Here is a 15,226-nt window from a genome sequence, read left to right on the forward strand (position 1 = left end):
GGAGAACACGGCAGACATGTGTGCCTTAAATTCTCCGCATACAGCGTCCTCTTTCTCTCCAAATATCACAGCAGATCCTCACGCTCTTCTCTTTATATCAGGATTTCTACCCCCAAAGGGAAGGCACATACTAAATGCTCACTAAACACCTTTTGATTGGATAATTTCACTTTCATTGTAAAAGCTGATCGTGATCTTAAGGAATTTAAAGAAAGAATGTACAAGCAGGTGTTCTTTCCCAATAGGTAACATATTCCTTGGTATATGGAGTAAAAAAATCAGGATTTTTTTTTTTGTAAACAAGGAAATAGATTTCAATATTATTAGTGAACAAAAAATATTTATGTAAAATAGTCTACCCACAGAGACGTTTAGAAAACGATCTCTGGATGGTAACTTTTTCCCTCTTCGTTTGAATTTTCTGCATTGTTTTAATTTCTTACAATAAGCATGTAATGGTTTGCAAAAACAAACTATCTCAGTAAGAGAATTAGTAAATCATTTAGCCTGTCAAAATTTGATGAAGCCTAAATATCTACGTTGATTATAAATGTGTCTAAGAGACAAAACATACTGCAACCTTACCTGCATAAATCCTCATAACCAGGATATTATTTGAAATTTAAAATATTTTGAGGTTTTACTTAAGTTATAAAAGAGTTGATACCCAAATATTTTCTAGTTTACTGACACACATACTGTACTTTTATTTTTATCTACAACCTTATATCAGAACTATTTGATTTAGGAAAAAAAAACAAAAGGGACTTACCTGGTGGTGCAGTGGTTGAGAATCTGCCTGCCAATGCAGGGGACATGGGTTTGATCCCTGGTCTGGGAAGATCCCACATGCCGTGGAGCAACTAAGCCCGTGAGCCACAACTACTGAGCCCATGGGCTACAACTACTGAACCCTGTGCGCCTAGAGCAACAAGAGAAGCCACTGCAATGAGAAGCCCGCACACTGCCACAAAGAGTAGCCTCCGCTCGCCACAACTAGAGAAAGCCTACACGCAGCAACGAACATCCAACACAGCTATAAATAAATAAATTTATAAAAAATAAAAATAAAAATAACAAACAAAACACATGTTTTTGAAACCTCACAGCCAGGATACCCTTGCTGCAAAGCCTGCAGTTTGGCTAGAAAATTCTTTTGCCCAAACCCAAAAGCCACAGTGAATTTTCTCAACGGCTCTTCGCAGAAACCTACCCGACCATGTTCGTTTTGCCAGACACCCAGGAAGCGGAGACGCCACGGGATTTATTCACAAATCAGCCGAGGGAGGAGATGGTAGAACACATCTCAAATATGCCCTGGGAAGGCGAGGCGCCGGGGTGTTTATGGGATAAGGAACCAAGCGGCAGGGCGACCTGAGGCGTGGGTAGAGGTAATCGGGAACAGGTGTGATAATCGTCATTCTGCGCAGGTGTCCCTAGGCTTCGGGCTCTGCACTTCCCAGAGGTCATGCCCCCCCCAGCCCCCGCCCCCCAGGCAGCTGACTCCAAGTCCCTGGAAACAGCAGCGACGAACATCTATTGTTCAGGCTCCGCCGGGCTTGGAGGACGTGTGAATCTGAAAACACCTTGATCAGTGCTGGCAGCTGAAGTGGATCCGACGCATCACCCACGTGCCAGGAACTGGGCGGGGGGGTAGGGATGGAGGCCAGGCCTGAGCAAGGGCAGGGGCAGGAGGTGGGCAGATGGGGTTGGGACCCCAGAGTGGGCATGACCTGGGCGGGTGTGGGTGTCCCCGACACAGGGCCACTGGGGTGACCCCAGGCAGGCGGGGACAGAGAGCAAAGGGACCTGAAAGCCCAGCAGTGCTGAAGCCAAAGGCCCCAGAAAAGGGAAAAGACAGAAGGAGTGACAGTAGCAGGTTCCCTGATTTGTACCCCAGCCCCTCCCAGGAGCACTGCTGGTGCGCTAGCACATGCAGAGGAGTTAGTGCCGCGGCCCCAGGGCCCCCGGGCCCCCGAGGACCCTGAGCAGAGGAAGGGACTCCTGGGGCTGCTCTGCAGCCTGGGCGGACAGAGTGGGCCGAGGGGAGACAGGCTCCCGGCAGCCCCCGCCCCACCAGGCTTGTGGGTGAAAGCGTGAGCCGGGCCTCGCCTTTCGAAGCTGGAACCAAGCGCTTATTGACAGAAAGCACGTTCTCTGGTTGGCCGAGTTCAGTTTCCAGCAGGGAGGCCTTCAGCTCCAGGTGGCCACCCAACAGTCCCCACAAGCTGCAGTTTGCTTTTTCAAAACCAAAAGAAGGGACTCAGCTGTTTTGAGTCTCTGATCTTGAGATGCTTTTTTAAAAGGCTCCACTGATGAGGTCAGGCCACCCAAGACAACCTTCTTTTTCATTAACTTTATTATTTTTAAAAAATATTTATTTATTTATTTATTTATTTATTTATTTATTTATTTATTTATATTTATTTATTGAGGTCAGGCTACCCAAGACAACCTTCTTTTTCATTAACTTTATTATTTTTTAAAAATATTTATTTATTTATTTTGTCTGCACCAGGTCTTAGTTGTGGCATGCGGACTCTTAGTTGAGGCACGCGTGCAGGATCTAGCTCCCCAACCAGGTATAGCACCTGGGCCCCCTGCACTGGGAGCTCCGAGTCTTGCCCACTGGAAGTGTGGAAAACCCAGGAAGCAGTGGTCCTGGGTTTTCAGGGTATGAAAGCTTCGCCCAGCAGCCCCGAGGGGATTGTTTCTGAGGCCCACAGGTCGGTGGGACCCTCCCTGCTCCCTGAGGTCTGGGGAAATGGCCTTGAACTGCACACCCTTCTCCCTGGCTGTGCATTCCAGAGCCCACGGGGTGTGAGCCACAGTGTCAGGTGTCCTAACCCACCTTCCTGGGGGGGCGGGGGGGGCCACCACATCACTTCCACCTTCTGAATCTTAAACCTTGTGCAGTTTCTCCCGCAGCCAACCCTGAACTGAGCCTTAAATGAAGAGAATTCTGGAAATGTTTTCCCGGCTAAACAAAGCAGACACCGTGCAAACCACCCAGACACCAAGCCAATGACCACACTCCGTGGGGCTCTCCGGACCTAGGTTACCCTGGCAGCCACCCCCGCCCCTTCCACAGGCTGCCAGGGTTTGTGCCACCCAGCTCCACTGGGGCTCGGGTCCCACTCGGCACCTGTCCCCCTGTAGACAGTCGCCCACCCTGGGGAAATAAAGTGCAGGCAGTGAGGCCAGCAGAGTCTGTTACTCATTGCCGTGAATTAGTTTTTCTAAATTAACGAATATCCTATTTACAAATGTCAACAGAAACAGTTTAGGGACTCCTACTGCAGCATCACACCCAAAGATTGAAGTGACAATCTGAAAAAAGAAATGACTCAAAATTACACATTCCTGCAGTTGCTTTATTCGAAGCTTACTTGTCAGCCAAAGAACAAGCCATACGATAGGGAGTACTGATGCGTTCAGCTTAACAAGGGGAAGTTCTAATAAGCTCAATCTTTATGCACTCATTTGGAACCACTTACTAGATATATTAAGCAAACAACATGCAGAACAGTATGTGCTTTCCCACTATTTGTCTTGGAAGAGGGGACAGAGTATATGTGTGTTACCTCTACTTATATTTTACGTGTACTCTACACGAACACACACACAAACTACGTACACGTGTTTATATAACCCTACACGACTTCTGGAAAGACGCAACGGACACTGACGTCACTGGTGGACTCTATGGAGGGGACGTGGTAGTTGTGGGGCAGGGAAGGGAGGGAGATGTCACTACACAATATTTTATACTTTTTAGCTTAGAACTGTGTGTAATTATTATCTACTGAGAAATAACATGAAAGAGGAATTTCTAAGGCAAGCAGCGACACACCACTAAAAGCATCCAGCAAGTTCACCACTATCCAGGGCTTCTGGGGAAATACTCACAGGGTGTTGGCAGCTTATATTGTCACGTAACTTTTTAAAACCTTACATGAGTGCCTCTCAAGCTCAATTTCCAAACCTCAAATGCACATTTCAGAGGGAAGCGAGTGAAGCACAGCCAGAGCTGGATGGTTTCTTTAAACGACGCCTGCGGGGCCCTGGGGGCTAACGGTCATCCAGGCTGAGCTTAGCAGCAAAGAGCGAAGTGACGGGCTCGTCCCCAGTTTCCAGGGCCAGGTCGTACGCTGTCTGGCCTCTTGCATTCTTCTTCTGGACGCTTGCGTTGCATCTGCGAAGGAAATGGGGGTGAGCTGACGGACTCATGAACTTTCTCTGCCGCGGAGGCCAGTCTGGGAACTCCTGGCCTTCATCCCAAACATCCCCCAAGAGGCCACTGTGACCCCGCCCTCGAGGGCGGCTCTACCCTGAGACCTCCTGACGGGCGCTGTGATCTCAAAAGACCAGCGCCATGCCAGCCGTGGGTTCCCATGGCACCAACAACCCACAACCAAGTGGGTTTAAGGGGGCAATGCTTTCACTGTGCCTTTAAAAGCCCTTAGTGCCCCATGAGCCGTGGTGGGGATGGTGGCCCCCATTCACTGGGGCAGCTGTTCAGGAACCAGGACCCTCTGAAATCCTCACAGGCTGACAGGGGGATCACTGTGGCCATCAGAGTGTCCCTCAGAGGCCAAGGAACGTACCCCAGTAAGGCAGCGATGCACTCCCTTCCTGCCAGGCCAAGCAGAGCTGCTTCATGAAGAGCTGTGTTTTGGAGCCTGTTTGGATGGGAAAAAATCCCTGCCTAAATCCTTGGTTCGCATCCTCGAGAAACTGGAGAATGAGCAGATGACTAAAGGGGACTTGGTTTCACCCATGACCTATTTAACTAACCCAGGAAAATCTCTTGACTCTCCCCTCTCTGCTCTTTTCCTTGGAGGGTTTGGAGGGTAAGCTTTGATATCAGATAAAAAGTGAAAAGCTATAAACGTATTCATTATTTTAAAGTGAGAAACCCCACAAGGATCTGGTTTGTAGCCAATTTAGTAAATGCTAATAAATACTATGTTATTATATTTCCTGCAAGAGTTCATGGAACACACTGGACATGGTCTCACCCTTGGCTTGAACCTTGGGCACTGTCTGTATGACAATAACCTTTCAGGGTCATGGCTCCTATTCCTGAGTAGGGACAGTGACTTTGGATTCAGTGAGTTTGGCTTGTGTGACATGAAAATAAACACCGATCTTAGAACCCAGAGGGCAGGCCCGAGAGGTCAGACAACATATTTCCCGACATGCCAGGCTATGTCTCCACCTCACCTGGTCAGCTTTGGCCCCGTGAGGGAGCTGTGGATGCTGCAGTGGAGGATGGGGTGGTACCTGCATTCTAGAACTGATGAAAGGCTCCTGCCTAGAGGTGGCAGGAGTGATGGAAGGTGGGAGTTGTGGCTGAAAATAGAGATGAGATGAGCAACTGGAGGTCTGCATTCTCCTGCCCCTAGTCTTTCCCTCGACACCCCCACCCCGTGCCCTGCACCTGCAGATATACCTGCAGCCATTCATTTATCCCAATGGAGAAAAAGTATGGTGGTCTCATTTCTGAAGGAGATAAATGGAGCCTCTGGCAATTTCCACACCCAAAGGGAAGCCTTCCAACTCGTCCCAGCCTGAGAGCAGCTTCATACACCCATGACCCCACCCACCCCACCCCGTTGATAAGCTCCAGTCATGCACACAGAATTCCCACTCATCTAGCCCATTTCCCATTCTCAAACTTGGACAGATGACAAAGATTCATGCACATCTGAGAAAAACCTGCAGCATCAAAGAGAAAACTCAAACACAAACATATGAAATTAAAAACAACTGAAGACAATATTAGACAAAAACAGAAGGCTATGAAGAAGAAACAATCAGAACAGAAAGGAGCTCTTAGAAAGTAAAAATATGGCCGATGAAATAAAAAGTATTCAGCAGGAGGGCCAAGAAAATCTCTTAAAGCAGAGAGAAAAAGGGAGGTGAAAAATATGGAGGGGAAATTAAAAAGACAGAGGGGATCAATTCAAGAGGTCCACCATCCAACTAATAGGAATTCTAGAAAGAGACAATAGAAAAAATGGAGGGGAGAAAATACCAAAGAGATAATAGAAGAAAATTTCCCTGAGCTGAAGAAACATGACTTTTCAGACTGAAAGGACCAAGTGGATGAATGAACAGCAGCACATCGAAAAAAATACCCCTGTGAAATTTCAGAACATCAGGGATAAATGCTTCCAGAAAGAATAAACATGTAACAAATGAATAAGAATATGCTGTAGCATTTTCATGGGCTATGCTGGATGCTAGAAACCATGAGAGCAAGGCTTGCTAAGACTTGAGGAAAGATTATTTTGAACACAGAAATTAATAGCAAGATATTATTAGTCAAGAGTGAAGACAAAAGAAAGTCATTTTTGACATTCAAGGATTCAAGTTTTTTTCTACATATGCTTTCTGAAGAAGTTACCTAAGGCCACATTCTAGCCTGACAAGAGTCAAAACCAAGAAAGAGGCAAATGTGAGCCATAACTACAGGTGGATTCCAGTGAAAAGAAATCCTATGATGACCACTGTGCAGCAGGGCCAGAGAGCTGTCAGGTAAAATCCAACCAGGAAGTATACTCCAAGGAGAAAGTTTCTAAGAAAAAAAGCACAGCACTGAAAAAGTAAGAAACTGAATAAGATTATGGATGTGGGGAAGGCATGTTCTTTTTCAAACCAGAAAAAAACAGAGGCAATCAGAAAGTCCAGGAAAATCAGATACACGCAAAGATGCACAAGTTATTCATGGTTTATGAAAGAAAATGAAATGTGACCTGATTTTGAATAATTTATGGTGTGTAAGGAGAATCCATTTGACATTTCTGGTAAGAAAATTTTGAGTGGCCTAAGTGTTGTTTTATTGAACCTATAAACAAGAAAATGTAATCAGAGTATACCAATGAACAACATTTATGTAGCTATTATAATGCAGCTGCTCTTCGTGCTTTGGAATCGACCTATGGATAAAGAATGGATGTCTTCATTATGTTACAAGTAAATGTAACTGTGATTAGCATTGTAAAAAGTAAGCATATACTAACAGAAGTTGTGAGATGAAGGGCAAGGAGAGGTAGAGGTAAAGGTAAAGATCACTGATACACACTTACATATACTTAAATCCAGGCTAGTCAAGAGACGCCATTGAAAGATGTTAGCTGACTCCCGGGAGAACTTTAAAATATTTAAATGCAATTGTCCTTGGAGACAAGGTGAGAAGGTGATGAAGAGGTGAGAGTAGCAGAGCACTTGCAAGCCTTTCCACAGGATCTGATTTTTCAATCATGTCTATGTCTTACTTTGATACAATTAAAAAGTGACTTTGGTGTGTATGAATTGTTTTCAATAAACATACACAATTTAAGAAATCTTCCTGCCAGATTAGTCATAAATAAGGCAATGTCACTACGGCTAGGCCAGATATGAATGATGAAATTGGTGACTAAACCTCCCCATACTGCTTTGTTACCTAAAGCGAGTCTGTCCCAGACTAATTCTGGGAGTCCCTGGTCCTGGGGGGTGGAGAGGGGCCCTTCCTGATCACACCACGCTTGATTCTCTTACCTGGCTTTATTTTCTTTGTAGCACTTATCATTCTCTGAAATTACTCGTTCGTTTGCTTACTTGTTTATTGTCTGTCTCCTCCACTAAACTGTAAGCTCCATGAGGGAGGGGGCTTGTCTTCGTCACTGCTGTATCTCCATCTCCTAGAATGCTGACCAGCACACAGTAGGTGCTCAGAAACCACTAGTAAAATGAATACATCAATGAAAAGAATGAATAGACAGACAAATTAAGGGAAGGAGTATTGCCTCCAAGATGGAAACCCATATGAATTGTAAGAATTGCAGGTAAATATGACTGTGAACCTCTGCATCCACCTGTGGAAGGGTAATCCTCTGCCTGATCTGGGCTCCAGAATCAGAGCTGTCCAGGTAATGAGAAGGCTTTCCGTCTTCCAGAGTAAATGAGAAACTTAGCACTTTCACTGTTTTGTTTTGTTTTGTTTTGTTTTGTTTTGTTTTGTTTTGTTTTGTTTTTGCTGCAACAGAACTCTAAGCATCCAACCTCCCTAATGGTCTTAGATATTATCTAATTTTAGATCTTATTCACGTAATTTCAGCTAGCTTATCTGGTCATGGCTCCTGGTGCCAAGGAAATCTGAATGGTGTGGTTGGCTAGCTCCTCCTCATATTTCTCCAGAGGCAGTAAGTGAAAATGGCAAGGCCATGTGCCTTATGACAGAATTTCCATGGCTTCCCAAAGATCTGACTTGGGTTTGATACAAACAGTTCCTCCAAGCAACTAAGATCTGGGGATCAGCCTTCACATTGTTGGTGGTGGTGGTTATATTATTGTTACTAGTTTGATCAGATCAGCATCACTGACCTGTCAGGCACGGGGGGAAAGTCCCACGTCCAACAGCACTGTGAGGTCATCTCCTTACCACAGGCCACACTGGGCTGTCTCTTAACATCTCAGTGTTTGTAAGAACAGCCTCTAGATCCTTGCTATTCAAACTGTGGCACCTGGACCATTGGCCTCTCCTGAGAGCTTGTTAGAGATGCAGGAATTCAGCCCCAGCCCCAGCCCCACCCTGACCTGAATGTACATTTTCACAAAATCCTTGGGTGATTTACATACACATTAATGTATAAGAAGTACTTATCAAGTTCATCTTCTTAGAGTTTGGTGCATTAAAAGAATATACATACTCTTTCCTTAATGTGAAAATTTGGACTTGGGAAAACTTGGTGACATCTATTACTAGAAATAGAACTTAGGGACTTCCCTGGTGGTGCAGTGGTTAAGAATCCACCTGCAAATGCAGGGGACATGGGTTCGATCCCTGGTCCAGGAAGACCACATGCCACAGAGCAGCTAAGCCCATGTACCACAACTACTGAGCCTGCGCTCTAGCGCCTGCGAGCCACACCTACTGAAGCCTGCGCGCCTAGAGCCTGTGCTCTGCAACAAGAGAAGCCACCGCACTGAGAAGCCCATGCACCACAACGAAGAGTACCCCTGCTCACCACAACTAGAGAAAGCCCGTGCGCAGCAACAAAGACCCAGCACAGCCAAAAAAAAAAAGAAAAAAGAAAGAAAGAAAGAAATAGAATTTAGAACTTAAATCCAGCTGTAATACCTTTCACCCTGGGCTTCTGTTATTTAAGGCCCCACATGGCTCTTCTCCCAGGGCCAGCTCACCCCCACCCCATATCCTGTGCCAGTCATCATGCAGTTGATACTTTCTGCTCAAATGCTGATAAGCCACCTTTTCCTAATCACAGCATCATGACTGCTACTATGAAAGTCTAATCACTAGGCTCCAGGCGCTACAAACGATCTCATCTCACCCTCCACTACCTCTAGGACATGAACACTATTATCCCCATTTTACAGATGAGAAGACCAAGCAAGAGGAACATGTTCATTTTCTCCATAGTTTGCTCTCTCCTGCCTCCAAACTGTCCCCTGTCACCACAGAAGACTCTACTTTCCCCTCTCCTTTAGCACAATTCCCAGTGGTCACCTTCGAAGTGTACATTTCTCACATGGTCTTTCAGAGGACCTCTCCTGGGCGCCAAGTCACTTGAATTATTTGTGCATCTACTCAGCACATGTGTGAATGCCAGCCCGGTGCCCCCAAATGTGCCAGGGCCACCAGGTCCCCTGTGACACGGTGCCTGTTTCTCTCTTGGGGAGCTCAGAGGACCTGGCTATAAATTCAGGGTCGAGGGGGTACACAGCATGTCAGGGAGGCCTGACCACGGCGGTCTCAGTCACACCAGACACCAATCTCCTCCTCGTCTTTCATCTTTCCCACCTCCCCGGTGGCATAAATAAGGCTTAACTGTCACTTCACCCCCTCAAGTTCCTGGGGCTTCATCATTCATTTACCACCTGAACTCAGATATGCTCACAGGGTTGCAGCATCTCCTAAGTAGACTCATGACCTTCTGTCTTCACAACTCTCCCCGAACTGACAGCAGAGTGTGTGTTCTAGTTAGATTTTTAGAAAATCTAGATGGCTAGGTTTCCTGGGTTGATTATTTCCTGCGTAACCACGGTTCAGTTTTGGAAAATCGTGACTCTGCCAACTCTTAATTGTGTACCTTTTGCTCCTCACACAAATTAACTCCAACATGGTGAGGGCACAAGACGGAATGCACCCTCTCGTCAGAACCCCATGCTGTGAGTCTGCTCCTCCGAGTAGCTTGTCATTGTCAAGATCTTCCAGAATGTGGTCTGCACAGCAAGCACACTGTGGTGCTCTGTGAATTTGTATCATAAAGACACTTTGCTACCAATGCAAGAACAACTCAAACTGTTTACTCCAATCTAAGTATCGCGGTGAGTTAATTACACTCGCTCTTTGTAAATCCTCAATTACCTAATGGAATAAAGCACCACAGGTGAACCTCTGATGGTTGCATTTTCCTCACATGCCTCCTGGGCCAGAGCTCAGAGGCTCGATGTTTGAAACGGCCAGTGAAGCAGGGCAGCTGCTGTCCAAAAGCAAACAGCCTCTCTCTGTGTCCCTCTCCTCGTGGGACTTTGTGTTTCTGAAGTCTGCTGGTAAGAGGGTCAGCCTCGGGGGAGGAAGCTGCATTTCTCCTTAGCCATCCCCGTTCTGCTGAGCCGGAGTTTATCCTGGTAAGAAAGACACACATGGGAACCAGAAACCCTAGGGAGGGCCTTTCTGCTACCGGCCAACCTGCTGGACAGAAGTGACTTGTGCAGAGATCACCTGGGCTGCCTCTCTCCATCAGCTACACAAGCTCGGGGTGGAAAGAGCATGTTAATCCTTGTTTGCGAAGGAGCAAGTCACAGAGTCTCTTTTATAGGAAAGTCAGGTCTCCAGATGGCTTGTGCCTGAAGAGCTGTAGGATGGTGGAGGCTTGAGGTCATGTTCCTGGGTCTACAGAGGTCCAGAGCCCGGGTAGACCCAGGCCCAAACACTTCTAACTAACAAATATAAGCCAGACTTAGCAGAATTGGCTCTCAGTGGAAAAATCTGCTTTCCGAACCCTCCCCTCCCCCACCCCCTGTAAGCTATATTGGGCTGACAGTAACCATGACAACACAGGGGGAGTGAAAAAGGGCTGTTATACACCACTCAGCTAGACCACGTAACTACAGCGTTAGGCTCAGCAGAAATGCAAGGAGGTCACACGTGGACAGAGGTCGATGTACAGAATGGAAATGAAGCAAACATGGAAACGGAGGGGCACTGAAGAGAAACAGGTCATCTGCTCCACGGCCAGAGCAGTTTCATCCTCTTAGCCGGACCATTCCTAAAGCCTGGACTCCTCATACTTAAGTATCAATTCAAAACATGCCCAAGCAGTTTTTGTATCAACCACAAACATTATACTTAAATGCTATTAAAAGATTCTTGTCTGAGTTATACAAATATAAAGTATACCTTAAAACAAGGTGGCATTATTTCTATTAATAATGATGATATAAGTGTAGGATAAATGACAAAGCTGACAAGGTGTGATGCACGTGAACCCTAAGGGAACTTGAGAAAGTAAATTCCAGCCATCGAGTGTGTACAGCCACATGCCAACACTCTGCTATAAAATAAAACTAAAAAGGGGGTCGTGTCTATTGACATAGGGGTCCTACTGGGCAGAAACTTTTAATAATGCACTTAGAAAGACTAAGAGAGGTATTTGGAATAAAAACGCTAGACGAAATTTTGAAAACAGAGGAGAACAGAAGCACAGCTATTCGACTTTTGTCCCCTGTGCTCCTTGCCCTCCTCAGCAGCACGACTCACAGACCTGGGCCCTACCATCTCAGTAAAGGCGCGGGAGGCAGAGTGGCTGACGTGCAACTCCCTAGACGACTTCTAGCTCAACAGCTTGGTCAGCAGACGTAAGCAGTTAGCAGTGAGGACCTGGACTCAAAACACTGTCCACCCCAGTTTCCAAAATAATTTGCAAGAGAACAATGGGATCCCAAGACTGGGCAGGGTCAAGAGCAGGAAAGTAACAAAAGCATTCCGCGTGACCCGTGACCAGGTATCTCTCTGTCTGGCTTCCCAGCTGGGGAAACCAAGGCACCAGGAGACGACACGGTGAACCCACATGCACTGCCTCCCCGCCAGTGCTGTTAGCATCCGCGGACGACCAGATAAGGTTTTCTTCCTGCTGTAACTTCACGGGTATATTTCCAAGGGGAACACTCGTACCATTTCTCATCATGATGAAAAACACTGCTTAACACCCAAGGGCTAAGGATTTGCGGCCTCACAAATATAAATTCATAGGTTAACAAAATGGTTCACCATTTACAAAAGCTACTAAAAGTTGGACAATCCAACAGTCCGTTTAAAAACCTTTGTTTTACCCAGATTTGGAAAATAGAAGCAGTTAAGTCTCTCATTAAGGCCAAAATGGGTTGAAATGGTCCTTAAGTGGTTCAAGTTGAACAGGGCATGTAGACTGACCTCTCAGCAGAGCCCCACCAGGTACCAGCTGGCCACCACCTCGCCCACAACTCTCCCCTCCTGGTGTCTCACTTACGGGCCCCACTGCTGGTCCACATCCGCTCCCCTCTGCACGAGCACCGGGACCGCTTCGTGGTGCTTATTCACGACCGCCAGGCTCAGGACAGGCCGGTCTTCGTTGTCACTGCAGTTGGGATCTGCTCCCTGCAGTGCGTGGAAAAGGACAAGCTTGCACAAAAGCCCGCACTCAACGGCACCCGCTCGCCATCCTCGTAAGTGTGACAAACCCTCGATGGAACTAAACTGCTTTAACTCAGATGAGAAGCAGGAACCCCTAGACCCAACCTGTAAAGATAGAGCCATCAGGTCACGTGGGTGATAAAACTTGTGCTTCTGCTCCCCCAGCAGGAGGCCAGGCACCGATGGACAACCTTGCTTCATCAGGAAACAAAAAGATCACACGGGGTCACAGACCAGGGATTCTGTCCACCTTTGCATGTTATTTGGGCTCCTGTGCACTTTTCTGCCTATTTTCTTTGCTATAAAAATTAGCAACAGGTGACAATGTAAAGTTTTTGACTAGCCATTTGGCCCACTTCCAGACAGTTTTAAATTAAAAGTACAATATTGGACAAAACTTCCATCTGAAAGAGATGGGGTGGAAGGCCTGGCTGGGAGCCTCAGGGAGGCATGTTCTTGGGCTGCACTTACTTCATCGAGCAGCTGTTCCATCACAGACACTCTTCCTTCCCCTGCTGGTCCCACTTCCTTCAGCAGAAGCCTATTTTCAGGCTGTAGGATCACAGAAGGTGGTCATTTCCATGGCTGCAAAATCTTTTTACTGTCAAGTCCCATTTGCCCAGGCTCAACCCACAGGTCAAATGATTCCTTTTCCAGGTAAGTTCTGAGCCCCAGAGACAGATGAGCACACGAGTGTGTGTGCATGCATGTGTGATATGTGTGTGTGTGATGTGAGATGTGTGGAGTGTGTGTGTGGAGTGTGTGGTGTGTGTAGTGTGTGTGGGGTGTGTAGTATGTGTGGGGTGTGTGTGTGTGGTGTGTGTAGTGTATGTGGTGTGTGGTGTGTGTGTGTGTGTGTATGTGTGATGTGTGATATGTGTGGAGTGTATATGTGTGTGTGTGTATGTGTGTGTGTGTGTGTGTGGTCTTCAGCCAGCAGCACGAATAAACACATCTGGTGTAAACCTTGCCTTGGGTAAGGACACCACGACGACATTCTTTCGTGTTATTAAGGACAGGGATACGATGAGAAACCTCACAAAACCCCAGAAACCCCACACTAGCTTTTTAATGAATATTTCTAGGAAAAGCAACCAGGTGAATCCTAAAATTTACTCTGCACGCTTTGTAAGGTGTTTGAAATCAGCCTGAGTGTGACCACCTGCCTGCGGAGAACCCCTGCTGCAGGCTGGGCACCCACATGCGTGCCGGGAGGCCCTGGGGCCGGTGTGACTGAAGCGGGGGGTCTGGAGGGGAGAACTGACCCTGCGGCCACCTCTACCTCCATCTCGGACAGAGACCTAAGCACTTCCATTCTCGCTGCCGCAGCCAAAGAGGACCAACCAGAGGGCAAGGTGGGGGGGAGCAAAGGCACCCACTGTCTCTCTCCCCAAAGCTCCCATTAAAACTGTTCACGGCCCATAATTGTGAAAAACAAAACTAACAGCTGAGGGAACTCCGGGAGGGGTACCACGCGTGGATCAGAAATGGTGAGGAATCCCAAGGATTGAAAGCAGATGGAATCAGACGGACGGGGAAATCAAAGCCGGGAGGAAAACCAGCTGCAGACCCTGGCGGCGTGAGTGCGTTCTCTCCAGGAGCCCAGCAGGCGGGCGGGCGTTGGGTGCGGCTGAATCCACAGCGTTTATTAAAGGGCTTTACTGTGAACTGCGGGGATGGCCGGCGTCCTCCCTGTTCTCCCCAGTAGAAGGGCGGGAGGCTTTTGTTCCCTGCTTAAGTCCTGATACTATTTTCCAGACAGTTCATGATTTGCCTAACAGAGGCTTCTACTGGGAGCCCAGGCCTCTATGACCGACACGGGACGGGTCTGGAGAGCCAGGGAGGAGTGGAAACCACCACGGCACTCCCACCACCACGCTCAGCAGCAGAGGAAAGGCCTGCCCACGCCGGCAACTTCAGGGACCCCCACCCACAGAGACCTCAGGCCCGCAGACCCAGCTGGGCATCCAAGGTGGGCTCCAGCGCTAATCAAACTAGCCCTTCATCTGTCAACACGACCTGACAACCAAGGGTCATTACATGCTTGAGACAAGCCAAAAGCACGAAAAAGACAAGCAGACAGAACTGACCCCAGAGGAAACAGAGGTGACTGGGGGACTGAGGAGAACTTTAAAATGATTCCAGTGAACAATCCTGAGAGATTTAAAGCTTCTGCCTCCATAAAACAAAAACACACTGCTATAAAAAAGGGAACAGAAAATGAAAAAGTATTCTTCCATTTGAAAAATCTCAAAACATTAGATACATAGGCTGAAGAAGACAGTTCTAAGGACCGGGGAGAACACGTACCGTAAGCTGCGGCTTCTTCTCCTGAAATGTTTTGGTCTTGAAATTCTTGGTTCTCGTGACTTTCTCCGCGGTGTCTGGGATGCTCTGGCTGTAGTCGCTCGCTGGAATGACAAGGCTCGAAAGTGAAGCCCCCTGCCACTCCCCTCATGTAAAGAGCCACTCCCCGCCATGCCCCCTCCCCCTCCTCAAGAGGTCAAAAGGAGGAAAAGGCATTTATACGAGTTTCTATTT

General features: G+C 47.3%; 1 protein-coding gene across 11 annotated transcripts in view; it reads right to left on the minus strand.

The window, feature by feature from the left end:
- Positions 1-3,367: 3,367 nt before the first annotated feature.
- Positions 3,368-15,226, minus strand: part of DZANK1 (double zinc ribbon and ankyrin repeat domains 1) — a 65,952-nt gene continuing 54,093 nt past the window's right edge. For 4 of the 11 annotated variants that reach the window (XM_057703406.1, XM_057703404.1, XM_057703403.1 and 1 more), the window contains exons 16-20: positions 14,996-15,096; positions 13,157-13,237; positions 12,522-12,649; positions 7,609-7,699; positions 4,710-5,355 (exon numbers count right to left, since the gene is read on the minus strand). In XM_057703406.1, coding sequence (XP_057559389.1) covers positions 5,080-5,355; positions 7,609-7,699; positions 12,522-12,649; positions 13,157-13,237; positions 14,996-15,096 — 677 coding nt within the window. In that variant the 3' untranslated portion in view covers positions 4,710-5,079. Of the gene's footprint in view, positions 4,196-4,607; positions 4,683-4,709; positions 5,356-7,548; positions 7,732-12,521; positions 12,650-13,156; positions 13,238-14,995; positions 15,097-15,226 lie in introns of those variants that run through there. The other 7 variants (XM_057703408.1, XM_057703411.1, XR_009048504.1 and 4 more) reach the window with 6 other exon arrangements.

This window comes from Hippopotamus amphibius, chromosome 12, assembly GCF_030028045.1.
Source record: "Hippopotamus amphibius kiboko isolate mHipAmp2 chromosome 12, mHipAmp2.hap2, whole genome shotgun sequence".
In the NCBI taxonomy this organism is placed as follows: Eukaryota; Metazoa; Chordata; class Mammalia; order Artiodactyla; family Hippopotamidae; genus Hippopotamus; species Hippopotamus amphibius.